At 48.4% G+C, this 16,684-nt stretch overlaps 1 protein-coding gene across 6 annotated transcripts in view; it reads right to left on the bottom strand.

Moving 5' to 3' along the window:
- RBM25 (RNA binding motif protein 25) overlaps positions 1-16,684 on the bottom strand; it is a 370,502-nt gene that overhangs the window by 320,211 nt on the left and 33,607 nt on the right. For all 6 annotated transcript variants that reach the window (XM_086937079.1, XM_086937080.1, XM_086937082.1 and 3 more), the window contains one exon: positions 12,221-12,335. In XM_086937079.1, coding sequence (XP_086793205.1) covers positions 12,221-12,335 — 115 coding nt within the window. The remainder of the gene's footprint in view (positions 1-12,220; positions 12,336-16,684) is intronic.

Here is a 16,684-nt window from a genome sequence, read left to right as displayed (position 1 = left end):
AGTTCTAGGAACGTTGTGTACCATGGTTGCCTTGCCCATGTGGGAGCAACTAGGATTAGCGTCAGTGAGTGTTGACGTAGTTTGCGTGCCACTAGTGGTATTAATGGAGCTGGGGGGAAAGCGTACGCAAATTTGCCTGACCAGTTCATCCATATCGAATTGCCTTGCGACTGTGGATGTGGGAACCTGGCGGCAAAGTACTGGCATTTTGCGTTTTCGCTTGTGGGAAACAGATCTATCTCCGGGTGTCCCCACTTCCGGAAGAATGGTTGGAGCACTTTGGGGTGAATTTCCTATTCGTGCATTTGTTGACTGTGCCTGCTGAGCAGGTCGGCTACCTGATTGTCCTTGCCGGGGAGGTGCTCTGCCATGAGAAACAGGTTCCTTTGAATGGCCCATTTCCACATTGCTTGAGCTAGGTGCGACAGCTGTGGTGAGTGCGTTCCTCCCTGTTTTTTAATATAATACATAGCTGTCATGTTGTCCGTCCGGATCAACACAGTTTTGTTGCATAAGTGTGTCTTGAATGATTTTAGGGCTAGAAAGATGTCCATCAACTCCAGAAGGTTTATGTGCATCTTCTTTTGTTGTGCAGTCCAGAGTCCCTGGACTGTGTAATTTAGGACATGGGCTCCCCACCCTAGTAGGGATGCGTCCGCGGTTAACACTATTTGTGGGACAGGCTCTTGGAACAGTCGACCTTTGCAAAGGTTTTGTGGATTCCACCAATGCAGAGAGTTGTATGCACGACTGGTCACCAACACTAGGTCCTGTAATTGCCCCCGAGCCCGATTCCACTGCCTTGCTAGGCACTCTTGGAGCGGACGCATATGTGGCCTGGCATGAGGGACTATGAATATGCACGAGGCCATCATGCCTATTAGTTGCATAAACACTCAAGCTGGTAATGAGTGCTGTGGTCTGAACTTTTGGATTAATGTTTGCATTCCGTTGATCCGTGCTGCATTGGGATATGCCTTTGCTGCCAGTGTATCTATGGTTGCTCCCAGGTACTGTTGGACATGGGAGGGTTGCAGATGTGATTTTAGGTAGTTGAGCGAGAAGCCTAAACTGTGCAGGAGATGGATGGTTTTTGACATGTGGTTGGCACACTGGTGGGCCGATGGCGCGTGTATTAGCCAATCGTCCAGATATGGGTACACATGGATGTGTTGCCTTCTGAGATGTGCCACCACTGTAGCTAGACAGTTGGTGAAGACGCGTAGAGCTGTTGCGACACCAGATGGTAGGACTTTGAACTGGTCGTGCTGTCCTTGAATGGTGAACCTGAGATTTTTTCTGTGAGCAGGGTGTATTGGTATATGAAAGTATGCGTCTTTGAGGTCCAGAGTTGCTAGGAAGTCTCCCTTGAGAAGCAATGGTAAGACTTGTTGGAGAGTGAGCATATGAAAATGCTCCGATAAAATGTACAGGTTGAGGGGCCTGAGGTCCAATATTGGTCTGAGAGACCCGTCCTTCTTTGGAATCAGGAAGCATAGGGAGTATACTCCTGTTCCTTGATGTTGTAATGGGACAGGTTCTATGGCCCCCTTTTGCAGCATACCAAGGACCTCTTGCTGTAGCAATGTTATATGTTCCTGTGACATTGGACGGTGCACGGGTGGTATGTTGGGAGGTGTTGAAGTGAGTTCGAGGCAATAGCCATGTTGGATAATTTGCCTGACCCACTTGTCTGTAGTGATATTTAACCAGACTGGCAGAAATTGTTGTAGTCTTCCCCCGACCGGTGTTATATGGTCTGGGGGTAGTGCCAAAAAGTCACTGTTTGGTGTTAGTGGAGGATCTATTTGCATTGCCTCCACGACCCCTTCCTTTGGTGTTATTGCCCCTGTATCCACCCCTGTTGGTGTTTTTGTTGTACGTGGATTGCGTGTTTGTTTTGTAGGTGGAGGATTGCTGTGATGTATTACTTCGGGCTCCTCTATAATTGGAGCGACGAAAGGAGCCCCGGTGTTGTTGGGACTGGAGAGCTCCCATAGACTTCGCGGTGTCCGCATCCTTTTTCGTCTTGTCTAGAATGGAGTCAACTGATGGACTAAATAAAAAGTCTGGGTTGATGGGCTGATTAAGAATAGTGGATTGGACTTCATTCTTAAAACCTGATATGCGAAGCCATGCGTGGCGCCTTAGCAGTACGCTAGTATTGATAGATCTGGCAGCTGTATCAGCCGCGTCTAGGGCACATTTAATTGAGGCATTGGTGATGAGCTTCACTTCTTGTATTAGTTCATCTGCCTGTTTATAAGGGAAGTGCTGGAGAATTTCTTCCAAGCTGTCAATGCGCCCTGTCATATCTGGCCAGCAAGGCCTGTGTATTGGCAATTCTCCAAGAGTTTGCTGCTTGAGCTGCTACTCTTTTGCCTGATTCCTCGAAGATTTTCGACTCCTTGTCTGGAGGAGCAGCCTCTCTGGTAATCTGGGAGTTAGCCCTCTTACGTGCGTTGGACACCACTAGGGAGTCCAGGGGTAGCTGCCCTTTTATGTATGTAGGATCGATAGGTGCAGCCCTATATTTCTTCTCAATTCTAGGGTTAATGACCCGTGCCCTAGCAGGGTCTTTAAAAATGTTGTGTGCATGTTTTAAGACGCCCTTCAACATGGGGAGTGTTTTTACATCTCTCAGATGGTGTGAGTGTATCAAAGAGAAAGTCTTCTTCAATAGCATCAGAGTGCATATCTACATTATGGTAGGTAGCTGCTCTATCCAGTAAAGAATTAAAGGCCACTGTATCTTCAGTGGGTGATGGCTTAGTTGGGTAAACTGTTGGTTCTGTAATGGGCAGAGTCCCCTCATTATCTGGTTCTCCTCCTGCACCCCATGGCTGTAGGTTGGGGTCTCCAGTCGGGTTTTGTGGATAACCAAACCCCACGTCTGCATCCTGATCTTCATCTGGGTTGTAGTCAGGTGATGTTGGGGCATATGGGGTTGTAGGCATGGCTGGATTGATAGGTTCAAAAAGGATAGGAGAGGTAGCACAGTTGTTTCTTTGAGTGGTATTCTAGGAAAGTCAGCTATTGGTAGAGGCCTTTTCTTTTTTGTGTACAGTCACTTTGCCAGTTGCTGGATCAATGTACAGCATTGACTGGTCCTCTGTGGAGGAGTCTGGGTGAATAAGATCTTCCTCCACAGTCCTTGCCTATGGTGCCGCAGCCTTTGGTTTTGCAGATTTTGGGTCTGCAGGTTAATTGGGTTTGACCGCTTTTGGTGGTTGGATGGCTTTTTGATGTTTTTCGACACTTTTTGTAGGCTGAATGTCTTTAGCTGGCTTCACCACCTTTTGAGGACCGAGCGGTTTGGTTGGTTCGACAGTCTCTTTAGGTGTTTTAGGAATATGCTGTTTCGGCTCAATGCCTTTTTTCTGTTCGAGGGGTTTCGGCTCGACCGATTTTTTTTGGCCACAGTAGGTTTCACTTTCGGTTCGACGTTAGTTTTGGGCGTTGGCCTTTTACTATTGTCGATAGTGTTTTTTCCTTTGTCGATATTTGAGGCTTGTTTGCTCGATTCGACGTGCTTTTGCTTCGGATCGACGTGTCTGGGCCGCGAGGTGGACTCGACGGCTTTTGGCTTTGAGCTAGACTCGACAGGTTTGGTCTTAGATCTCGACTCGACGGTCTTTGGCTTCGAAGGTTGTGTTTGTACTACGGCCTTCGGCTCGATGACCTTTTGTTTAACTACTTTTGGATCGACGACATTCGGTCCGAAGACTGTTGTTGGCGAGTTTCGGTTTCAATGGAACCGGTGCCGTATGGCGTGTCTCAGAGAACTTTTCGAAAATGTTCTTAGCCGGGCGGTAAGGCGGGGCTGTAGAACGAAAGTTTTGATCTTGGCTAAGGCCCACTGGCGATGCCTCGACCTGAGTCTCTGATATCGGTGTAGTGTCTATATGGGGCGGTGTACTCACGGTTCACCCCTTGTCATCGGAGTAGTCTTCCACAGCTACGATGTCGTCTTGATCGTATTCTTTGAGATAGAAGATGTCTTCTAAGTAATTTTCGGAGTTGTGCTCCGAGTATTGTTCTTAGTCTTGATCCGATTCTTCGGCGCTACCTAGTTCTTCCTCGTCGAAGATGTTGTCTGGTTCGGGGGCCGACCTCTGCATTTCTTGCCTTGCTGCCCGTCGATTCCGGATAGTCTTTTTCGACCGGAACTGGGCACAAGCAAGGCAACTATCTTCCTTGTGATCGGGGGATAGGCATTTGTTGCACACGGGATGCTTATCAGTTTATTTATTTATTTATTTTAAAAGTTTTATATAGCGCGGACAAGATCTTTGCAGATATCAGAGCGCTTTACATAGATGGTGGCGTACTCATACCAATAAATCAAAACAGTACGAATAGGTTACATAGAGGGGTACATGATGGGGGCGTAATCATACAAATAAATCAATAAATCAAACAGTACAACTAGGTTACATACGGGGTATGTGAGGGAGACTACTCATCTAAGTAGGCAAAGGGGTCAAGCAGGTAGAAGCATGTAGTACAGTGTTAACAGAGTTCTAGATACTAGTTCAAGTGTATTTAGCCATGAGGATAGCTTTTACTTCTTTTTTAAAGAGTGTAGTGGATGGGATAAGCCTTGTTTCTGGAGGGAGAGAGTTCCAGATCCTAGGTGCCATTCCAGAGAAGGAGCGCTTATATGTTTTTTCCTTCCGGAATCTTCGCGGTTTCAGCAGAAGATTATTTGTGCCTCTAGTGTTTCTGGTTCCGCCAGATATTGTCAATTTCTGGGCGAGGTAACCGGGTGACTTAAGGTGAACCGCCTTGTGTGTCATGCAAGCGATTTTCAGATGTATTCTGGCTTCAAATGGCAGCCAATTCAGGGCTCTCAGGTCAGGGGTAATGTGGGAGTGCTTTTTTGACCCAGTGATGAGTCTCGCTGCAGCGTTTAGGGAGGCTCTTAGTGGTGCGGTTGTGGTTAGGGGGAGTCCGACTAGTGCGGTGCTGCCGTATTCAATTCGGGGGATGACTATAGCTTGTACTGCGGTTTGGAAGTCTTTGGCTGGGAGGAAGGGTTTAAGTTTTATCAGAGTATTGATCTGGAAGTTCGCGCCCTTAGTTGCCTTGCTGATGTGTTGCTGCATGTTGAGATTGGTGTCAAGTGTAATGCCTAAAGATTTTGCTGAGTCCACGATGGTGGGTTGGACATTGAGTGCAGTTAGGTGTTTAAGCCAGGTTTGAGCAGTGGAGCTCTTAGCTGGAGGTGAGATCAGAAGGAACTCTGTTTTCAGGGCATTGAGTTTGAGGTGATTATCAGCAAGCCAGGATTGGGTGCATCTGATCGTTGCGTTCAGGAGCAGGATGTCATTGGGAGATTGTAATTTGAGATAAAGTTGGGTGTCATCGGCGTACATGTGAAAGTGTACATTGGATGCTTGTAGCAAGGTGGTGAGTGGTTCCATGACTAGGTTGAACAGAGTTGGGGATAAAGAGGAGCCCTGGGGGACTCCTAGCGTTACAGGTATTGGCGAGGACAACAGGTTGTTGCTCTTGAATTTCTGCGTCCTGTTGTGAAGAAAGGAAGTGAACCACTTCAGAACAGTACCAGATAAGCCCATTCTTGTGTTTAGGAGTTCTAGCAGATGCGGGAACTTTGAGTTGCACTGCGGGCAGTATTTAAATGGACTTCGTTCCATCGACGCTCGGTCCACGTGGCGTCGAGAATGCCTCACGGCCAGATTAGACGACCGGAGTGCAATAGGTGTTACTGAAGTGTCTCGGCACCGAGCGCTAAAAATACCGACGGAACCGAAGGCCTTTTGGCCTGGACAGAAGAGTTAGTCAATTCCGAACTTGGAGTGTAGGAAAGTACATCCGAACCCAATGGCAGAAAAAAACAATCGCAGGATGGAGAGGATGCCCATGCGCACAGTAGTCCAAGGGAGGAGCCACCTATCTCGTGATACTTCGAAGACTCTTCCAGGACAACAACATGCAATCATCCGGACCCAACACTAGGCGGCGATCTATGCACAGATATGAATTCAGCAGCCCACATGCCTCAAACGTGGAAGTTTTCCAAGTCACCACACAAGGTGTACACCTTAATGTGTCAGTATAAATTCAAATTAGGTGTGCTTTGTGTAATCCTGGAGTTTTCGTAAAGCTAAAGTTGCAGTCTCTGAAGACCCTGTAGCCGACGTTGTCATGTGCAAACTTGTATCCTGGGACACAACTTGCTGGTGGAATACAAAGCTGACTTCTAGTGCATTAGCTTCCGGAACCACGCGGGTCTCTTTGGCAGAGGTGAGCATCTCATATCGTCATTGGCGGGCCCTGTGCGGTCTCGGTATACAAAGCCATATTTGTGTTTTATGCCTTGGCTGCTAAGGTCACATTTGTTTACAAAGGATGCATTCTTTTTTTCTTAATAATGCATGTGCTTCTCGTTAGGAGAGTACACATGGGATGCTGCTTTTGAACTCACCCCCAATCCCCCTCTAAGAAGATTTTAAACTGCTGTGGTCATTTTTGTACCCAGAGTGTGCACTGTGACATCTCTGTACACCCTTTCTTAGTCCAGTCTTACCCGCGGCACAGCCTTGCCGGAGCTACAATCCGCTGTCTGGGGCAGCTCGGATCTGCATTGCAGATTTTCGCCTTAAGATATACTGCTTTGTGCGGGACACTGCAGGTGGGCAAATTTTTTAAAGTGAAGGGGTTAGCGTGTGTCCCCGGTGACTTTGTGAGTATCCGGTTGGCGGTGCGCGTAGACACGCCGCCGCTGTGTGGGATGGGTCACGTGACGTGCCATGATGAGCGAGTGGGCCCCCGAGGAAGCCTGCCCGAGAGGAGCCGTGGAATGCAAGGACGCCCCTCTAACACTTGCAGGCCGTTCGAGACAACCGTAGAACACATTAGAGGCATTGATCGGAGATCAAACCTGTCATGCCTCTATTCATGGCAGAACATATTAAAGCATTCATGCACCAGATCTGCTCCACAGGCCCCCATCAGCAAAAGACGTGAGTCGGGGAGGGGTGGCCCCCCCCTCCATGTAATTTGTAGGGAGTCTCCCTCAAGTTTTATTACGCCACTGTATAGGTCCCCTGTTGTGTCCTTAGTGGAAAGACAACAGGAGCCAGGATGTATATTCAAGACTTGTTTATTCAGTCTTCAGATGAAGTTACATCAGTGATGACTCCAGCCAGCCTAGTGTGGTACCAGCCCCACCAGGAGCAGCCTCCCTAGCTGCTCAGCCTATCTCCAACTCCCACATTCATCCCACTCAGTCACCCTGGCATTCCACGGCAATGCCTCTTTTTGCATGATCACCCGCAAACTTCCGTACTGATGTTTTTGGTTTTCTACTCTGAAAGAGCACTGGGACCTGCGAACGAAGCCCCAGTGCCAGTGCTCCAACGCTTAAAAACAGTATATGCAATTGTTTGACACCCAATTGGCTAAACTTACCATACTTCTACAAACAACCCTAGTGTAGGATGTTGGCTCTTTACGATGGATCAATAAGCAGATACCATGTAGAGAGTCCCAGGGTTCCCTTATGAATGGACAGTTTCTTGCGATGCAATCCCAAAAGTGCTCTTTTAGGGGGTTGTTTCATCGAGCAGCCTTAGGCTTAATACAGAGGAGTGCAAGACACTTGCAAAATACACACAATGATTAATAAATGAAACACGACTCAAGAAGGAAATCCACATCAATTTATAAAAATACTAAGTACCTTTTACTTATGTTTAGGCATCAGAGAAAAATAATTCAGGTAATTAAGTTTAATAATAGAATTTCTCTTCACTTTAAAAAGTGGACACAGTGCAATTTGAGTTGTGCAATGTTATCCTTTGGAATGAAGAACAAGTTCTGCAAACATGTATAGTACAAGACTTATAAGACCAATCTCCATGAGTTAAGGCGAGTAGTGGGCAAAGTCCAAGGCAGCACCAACAGTACACCACCAGCGGCATAAGGGCAGCCGGGAGCAAATCCGCAACGGGAGCCTAATGCTTTTCAAAGGGGACAGTCACTGCAAAAAGAGGCTGCAGACTCGAGCAGGGAAGCCGGTCAGGCTGAACCAGCAAGTGGGCTCTGGCCTTGAGATGCTCAGAAGGACACATTTGGGCCTCTTCTTTAAGGCCATGGGGCAGCAGGTGCAGGGATGTCCTTAGGAGTCAGCTTTTTCTGTACCGCAGCAGTTGCGGTTGAGGAGGGCCTGCATGCCGAGGCTGCAGGAGAGGTCGGATAGTCCAGGAGGGGTGAAACCACAATGGACTCTAGTTGTGGAGGACTGTGGTACCTTGGTGCAGTGTCCATTTTCACTATAAAATAGCTGCAACCGACAAAGCTACATTGCCCAGTCCTCCCTCCTCATTCACTTTAAAAGAAAATAAAAAGCTGTTGTGAAGAGGTGCTTAAAATGTCACGTTTCTTTCTAGTGACTATTTAGGGATCAATTTTTTCAGGTTTTTAGGGAAATTAATGGAATTGGCAATATATATTTTGTAGGCTGCTAAATTAACCATTTGCATCACAGTTACTTCCAGGCCTGTTCGAAGCAAGGCGAAGATGTCCCACCAACAGCAACTTCTGAAAAAGTGGGAGAGAATATCTAGTGCTTACTATTGCAATGGTGATCACCGGAAAGAGAAGACCATATACCCTCTCATCTATGGGCAAACTACTCCCACACACTGTTGGCTGCTAAATTGGCGATATCACGGGTCGTTAGCTAAGACTTACTCCACCTCTACATGTTTGCTGGGACAAAATCTCAAACACCTACGCTATGGTAAAGCCAACATCTACAATCCATGAAAAAAATCCATAAACGTGATATGCCCGATTCCACTTTAAAACACACAAACCAAGAGAACACAGACAGTATGCCTGTCAAACTTAAACAATCCGGACACACTAGTGGACCATTTCAAGAAGGTATACACCCCGGATCGGGAAATCACGGAAAACGTAGCCTTAGACTCTCTGACCCACATAGAGATCCAAACTCTTTCACAAGAAGCGGTCCAGGATCTGGAAGCCAACCTCTCTGTTGAAGAAATTCAGCTCGCAATCCAAGCAATACAATCAGGGAAAGCAGTAGGCCCGAACGGGATCCCTATAGAATGGTATAAAATAATGTCAGGTACACTCAGCCCGCCTTTATTGGCCATGTACACAGAGAGTCTGGAGAAGATGGAACTCCCACTAGATCAGCGGACGGCAACAATAGTGGCGATCCCAAAACCTGGCAAGCCGCCGTCGGCTTCCACATCATATCGCCCAATCTCTCTCCTTAATGCTGAAGTCAAAATTCTTGCGAAGTTATTAGCCACAAGGTTGATGGCTCACCTCCCATTACTGATACACCCCGATCAGTCTGGCTTCATGCCGCACAGGAGCACGGCACTCAATCTCCGGCGGGTACATGGTGTGATAGCACGGGCCACGTCATTAACAGAAACAGCGGTGAACCTTTCATTAGATGCCAGTATGGCGTTCGACATGGTAGAATGGGGTCACCTCTTTGCAGTCCTGACACGTATGGGTTTTGGCCCCAAATTCATAGCTTGGGTGCGGCTTTTGTATGCAAACCCGGTGGCACATGTAACAGCCAACGGTCACATTTCACGTACGTTCCAACTGACGAGAGGGACCCGACAAGGCTGCCCCCTTATTGTTTGCCATGGTCTTGGAACCACTGGCGGCACTGCTTCGAACTACTCCGTTGCTAAAGGGCATTGGTTGGAAAGAGGGATGGGAGGACTGAGTGTCCTTATATGCAGACGATATGTTGGTATACTTGACGGACCCGGACAGAAGTGTACCAGCCCTACTGGCACTGTGCGACGGCTACGGGACAAAATCAGGGTATACTCCCAATTGGTCGAAGTCAGTGCTTTATGTCCTAAAAAAGACCTGCGCTTCAGCTCGATGTAAATTGCCCGCTGCAGCGGACCACATCCTCATTCAAATACCTTGGTATTCATATAACTGACAACCAATCGGAATTCCTTGATAAAAACCTGATTTGGCCCTTGGCCCGACTCCGTACTGACGTCAAACATTGGGCTTCGTTGCCGTTGACGCTCCTCAGAAGGGCAGCGCTTTACAAAATGATGGCTCTCCCAAGATTCCTCTATGCCTTGGAAAACTCACCCTACCCGGTCCCGCCGAGATATTTCCGACAAGTCACAATGCTGGTGTCCAACCTACTATGGAGTAACAAGCCAGCGCGCATTGCACATGTCAAGCTGAATAAAATTTGGTTTGAGGGAGGGATTGCGTTGCCAAACCTGCAATTATATTACTGGGCTGCTCAACTCAAAATCATCAACTACTGGATACACGCGCCTCGAGATGACCCAGCATATAGAGCAGATAGAACTCAACTAGGCACAGACAGTATGCTTTCGGTGCTCTACAACAGAGGTCAGGCGGCACGATTGTTAGGCCCCACGGAACACACGGCACTGTTGTGGCACGCTGCACATGCAAAACTGGGGTGGATGGGTGTAATTACTAAGCTCACCCGCTCTGGGACACTAAGGCGCTAGGACAACTGAGAAGTAGTAAAGGGTTTACACAGTGGGACAACATAGGCATATCTACGGTGGGAGACCTATGGGACAGGGGAACTGTACTGCCGTTCCCAAGTCTTCGGCAACAGTAGGACTTGGGGCCCAACGAAACCTATAGATATGTGCAGATACAGCACGCACTGCTGCAGGCGATACCTCCAGACACTGAAGTCCCGGAATCCTCACCGCTAGAGGATAGACTACTCACGGACTACATGCAGTATAGTGCCACTTCCCTTACCTACAAAAAACTATTGAACAACCAAGCAGACCATACACTGAAACTGCGCGAAAGATGGGTGGAGGAACCGGGAGACATGGATGAGACTGAATGGAACGAGGCGCTGGCATCACCGAGGGAAGTGGGCATTTCAACAAAGCTCAGGCTAGTACAATTGAAAATCCTGCACCGTATATACTATACGAGAACCACACTACATAAATTACAGAGAGCTCTGCATCCCTACTGTCTTCGAGGCTGTGGGGAGGAGGGGACGTTATTCCACACCCTCTGGGACTGCCGCCTATTGGCGTCCGGTGATGCACACAATGTCACAAGCACTAAAAATATCTCTGACCCCTGAACCGCGTAAATGTCTACTGAACATTTGGGATCCAAATGACCTATCTAGGTATGGTCAGATATGGGGTACGTTGGCAATTATGGTGGCAAAACGAGAAATAGCACAAAAATGGGGCGCACCTGATCTACCCACGTTAGCACAGTGGAGCAGGAACCTGGACCTGATAGTTTACAGAGCGAGCAGTGTACGTAAATCGAGCCTGCTCGCGTAAATGGAATAAGGTCTGGTCGCCATGGAATAAGTATAGGGGAGACCTGTGTGATCCATTGCCGGAGGAGGACGATGCCAGCTCTGAGGAAGAGCTAGAAGGGGACTGGGACTGAAAGTGTTACCCTGTTGCCTGAAATAGAATTTATGGGGGGACTTCACACTGGAAGCAGTAATTGTGATTTATGATCTCGGAACATGATGTATTTATACACCTTGTGGAACTATTGTTGTGTAGTATGTTAACGTCTATGTTGGTTTACAGGTTTAAGGAAACTAAGGAAAACACAACAAAAAAGAAAAACTCATGGGCCTTAGGGTTATCCGATACAGGGTCTGTTTGAATTGCGTACACCTTAATTTGGCGCGCCGCCGGACCCCAGGGTTGTCGGCTAAACGGCTGTGTTATTTCGGGCACCGCTGATCATATTACGAAAACAACGCGGCGGGCCCGTGGGGTTGTAGGCCATACGCTGTGTTATTATGGAAGTGTACAATAAAGGTCTTTAAAAAATAAAAACTAAACAATCCGTGTTTGTTGAAATCACATCCACCTCAAATTCTCATGAGGAAGCAAAACCTGGAACTAGCGCACTGAACACTGTTTAAAGTAACCATATGCACCTATGAATGTATCTTTAATACTGCTTAAGAAAGTGGATATTTTTCATGTACTTTTGAATAGTGTTTCATGTTAATCACACTTTTGCAAATCAAAATTTGCAAATCCAATATTTTTTTTATCTCAAGAGCGCCCCATGAACTAAAAAATATGGTATGCGGCGATAAACAAAAGTGTGTACACTGGTGCACATACGAATACAATTACAAAAGGAAACATTTTCTTAGGCATGTAATTTACAAACTTACCAGGAGGTACAGGAGGAGGGAAACCAGGAAATTGTGGAGGTGGAATCCCAGGAGGTAAAGTTGGAATTCCCATTGGAGGTCGGTTCAAATGTGGTGGGAAAGACATTGTGGCAACCTGAAACCAAAAGAGGAGAAAGAGTTAGGGGTTATGCATAAATATATTCATTCATATGGAGTTCACAAAGTAAAGACACAGGAGCCCAAAAGCTAAATGAAAAATAAAGACTGCAGTATTTCATCATGAATGAGATGGCAAAAAACCTTTTAATTTAAGTTGTGCTGCTTTGATGGCAATTTAGGCGACAATACATGTATATCCAAAAACGAAATCAAGTCACTAGTCGAAATCTTCCAAAATGACCTCTCCATCAACCCAGAGTAAGAAATACCTGGTCAGACAGAGGATACTGATCAAAAGATCACAGTGGGTGGAGTGGCAAGTAACCAATCAGCAAACATGCAAATGGGAAAAACCCAGATCAGTCCTGCAGATGAGATTGATCCAAATAAAGCTCATGTGGGTGGAGGGGCGTCAGGATCCCAAAATACCATAAAGTTATATGCCACATGAAGCTAGGAACACTCGCTCCCCATACCGGACATCAGAACACTTTACCCACTGGCCCTCATTGTGTCCCTTGCTTGTCTTGCTGTAACCTGCCATAACCTGCCTGGGGGTGCCGAGCTAACAGCCACTTGAGTCCTTGAACGCTCACCTGCTTTGGCGCACATCGGTTTCCTTCCCGCCGCCGCTCGAGTTTCCCTCGCGGCCGCTGAGAGAAGGGAACTACACTTCCCAGACTGCACTGTGACCCGGAACACCTTCCCTGGGGTCACCGCGCCCGGAGGCGCTTGAAATTCCCGCCGTCCTCGGTGGAGCGGGTGTCTTGCTGTAACCTGCCATAACCTGCCTGGGGGTGCCGAGCTACCAGCCACTTGAGTCCTTGAACGCTCACCTGCTTTGGCGCACATCGGTTTCCTTCCCGCCGCCGCTCGAGTTTCCCTCGCGGCCGCTGAGAGAAGGGAACTACACTTCCCAGACTGCACTGTGACCCGGAACACCTTCCCTGGGGTCACCGCGCCCGGAGGCGCTTGAAATTCCCGCCGTTCTCGGTGGAGCGGGTGTCTTGCTGTAACCTGCCATAACCTGCCTGGGGGTGCCGAGCTACCAGCCACTTGAGTCCTTGAACGCTCACCTGCTTTGGCGCACATCGGTTTCCTTCCCGCCGCCGCTCGAGTTTCCCTCGCGGCCGCTGAGAGAAGGGAACTACACTTCCCAGACTGCACTGTGACCCGGAACACCTTCCCTGGGGTCACCGCGCCCGGAGGCGCTTGAAATTCCCGCCGTCCTCGGTGGAGCGGGTGTCTTGCTGTAACCTGCCATAACCTGCCTGGGGGTGCCGAGCTACCAGCCACTTGAGTCCTTGAACGCTCACCTGCTTTGGCGCACATCGGTTTCCTTCCCGCCGCCGCTCGAGTTTCCCTCGCGGCCGCTGAGAGAAGGGAACTACACTTCCCAGACTGCACTGTGACCCGGAACACCTTCCCTGGGGTCACCGCGCCCGGACGCGCTTGAAATTCCCGCCGTCCTCGGTGGAGCGGGTGTCTTGCTGTAACCTGCCATAACCTGCCTGGGGGTGCCGAGCTACCAGCCACTTGAGTCCTTGAACGCTCACCTGCTTTGGCGCACATCGGTTTCCTTCCCGCCGCCGCTCGAGTTTCCCTCGCGGCCGCTGAGAGAAGGGAACTACACTTCCCAGACTGCACTGTGACCCGGAACACCTTCCCTGGGGTCACCGCGCCCGGAGGCGCTTGAAATTCCCGCCGTTCTCGGTGGAGCGGGTGTCTTGCTGTAACCTGCCATAACCTGCCTGGGGGTGCCGAGCTACCAGCCACTTGAGTCCTTGAACGCTCACCTGCTTTGGCGCACATCGGTTTCCTTCCCGCCGCCGTTCGAGTTTCCCTTGCGGCCGCTGAGAGAAGGGAACTACACTTCCCAGACTGCACTGTGACCCGGAACACCTTCCCTGGGGTCACCGCGCCCGGAGGCGCTTGAAATTCCCGCCGTCCTCGGTGGAGCGGGTGTCTTGCTGTAACCTGCCATAACCTGCCTGGGGGTGCCGAGCTACCAGCCACTTGAGTCCTTGAACGCTCACCTGCTTTGGCGCACATCGGTTTCCTTCCCGCCGCCGCTCGAGTTTCCCTCGCGGCCGCTGAGAGAAGGGAACTACACTTCCCAGACTGCACTGTGACCCGGAACACCTTCCCTGGGGTCACCGCGCCCGGAGGCGCTTGAAATTCCCGCCGTCCTCCGCGTCGCGGGACGCGAGCGGGACGCCCGGACGAAGCCCGGGCAAAGGGCGGGCCGTCTGAGGCCGTCCGAGGTTGTCCAAGGTTGGGTTGGGCCTGGTCTCTTGGCTCGCTGCCCTGGAGCTGTCGTTGTTGAGCTGTGAACATTGTCGGCCAGTCTGTTACGTAAGTTACATTGACTTTGGTTGCTCATACAGTTCATTATGCCCCCTAAAAAGTTAACCACGTCTACTAACACTATGGAAAATTATCTGGTGCAGGTAGTAGAAAAAATCAACCTTGATAGAAGAGCCTCTTTGGGAATAGACTCATCTGCTCAATCTCCATTTATTGATATCGAGGCTGATGACCCTTTTGGCCTTTTAATAAATAACAGCACTAATAGTGCCACTCCTGATTTGTTCCCAGATACTATTACTATACAGCCAAGTGGTACTGTTGCTGGAGTTGAAGATCTGAGTGCCAACGAGGTACTGGCTGATATTACTATTAGCCAGGATCAATCTATTTCTCCTCCAGCACCGGTTCTGGGTAAACGGGAATGCCTTAGGTCAGCCAAGAACAGAGTAGCAAACCCCCCGAGGAAATACTCTGAGGAAGAGGAGCATGATCTGACTAGTGAAGCGTATATTACACTTTCGAACGCCCAATTTAATAAATTGTTAACTTTAATGGACTCAAAAATCAAAGGTGCGATGAAGCCCCTAGTTAGCAAAATAGACAAGCTAACTTCTGAGGTCAACCGTTTGGAAGGTTTACTACAAAAATCTATTGACGAGACTGGGAAACTTCCGGAAAGTGTCTCTGCAAAGATAGAGGAATCTGTCAACAAATCAGTAATTGCAGCCGTTGGTGGTCTCATCCCTGTCCCTGCCCCTGTATCAAATACCCTAACGGCAAGGAATAACACTCTCCCAGGTGATTCTCATACTGCCTCGATCACTGCTCCTGCTGTTGAAGACCCGTTCATTGAAAACGGGACTTTTGAACTTGTGGTTGATGCTTCCCCACTGGTACTTGTCCTTGCCAATGTTCCAGCTCTGGCTCAAGGTGAGAGGGAAACAGCATCTTCTCTACGAAACAAATCTCTATCATGGTTAACCACCAACATGGTAATTACTCCTTTGGGAAAGCAGCAACTTTCTGAAGAGCTTGTCAAAGCACGAAGGGTTCAGTGGATCGGGGATAGGGTAAAAAAGTTTAAAGGGGAGTGTGTTGTTCTCCACTTCTCTGACCCTGGGGTCTTGCCCAACATCCTACCAAATATTTTACCACCTCAAAGGCGAACAACTTCAATTGTTCCATTGACTTTGGACTTCTTCTACCCAAGAAAGGGAAGCGGACCAAACTCAAGCATTCTAAGAACTAAATGGAACATTGTGTCTAAGAGGGGGAGGAAGGATGTTGCCTCAGTTGACTGGGGTCTGGGGCTAGAAAATCGATTTTCTTCATTATCCAATTTAAGTGATTGTGATTGACAACCACCTATTTGTAATGCTGTGCCTGCGCCTGCTTATGCCATAAGTTTATCAGGTTTAGCTTGTTACCCTCCAACAACTAGCCCGTTGGGGCTCTTGATTGCTGATTTACCTGGGGCACCGAATGTTACGATTGTAGACCAGGTCACAGGGGGTAAGGTGTTAAACACGCATTCTACAACCAATGGTATTCCTACGACACCAATTTCAGGGAATATCCTGTCATGGAATGTAGCGGGTATATCTTCTAAAATGGAAAGCGCAGACTGGTTTGAATTCATAAATAGGTACGACCTCTGTATTTTCCAAGAGACTTGGGCGTGTGAGCCTACCTTTGCTTTGGGGTATCTAAACTTTCATGTTCCTGCCATCAAGGGTCCCAAAGGGCGGCCTATGGGGGGCCTTACCATATGGATTAGGCAGTCTTTAAAGATTGCTGTAAAAAGTGTGGAACTTGAGCAAAAAGATATTCAGCTTGTACGATTGACCAGTGATCTACCCCTCTCCATGGATGTATATAATATCTATGCCAGAGGTGGTAGTAAAGGTAGATCTGAGGTTCTTACGAGCCTTTCTACTATTCTTGAGATCGAATCTGCAGGAAAAAATATCTTAATTGCAGGTGATTTGAATCGGACATTCGAACCTCTAATCACTGGTGATTCTCCTCTGGGAT

This window comes from Lissotriton vulgaris, chromosome 9 (genome assembly GCF_964263255.1).
Source record: "Lissotriton vulgaris chromosome 9, aLisVul1.2, whole genome shotgun sequence".
NCBI classification, from domain to species: Eukaryota; Metazoa; Chordata; class Amphibia; order Caudata; family Salamandridae; genus Lissotriton; species Lissotriton vulgaris.
The sequence above is the reverse complement of the archived record's forward strand: the minus strand, read 5'-3'. Positions and strand labels throughout refer to the sequence as shown.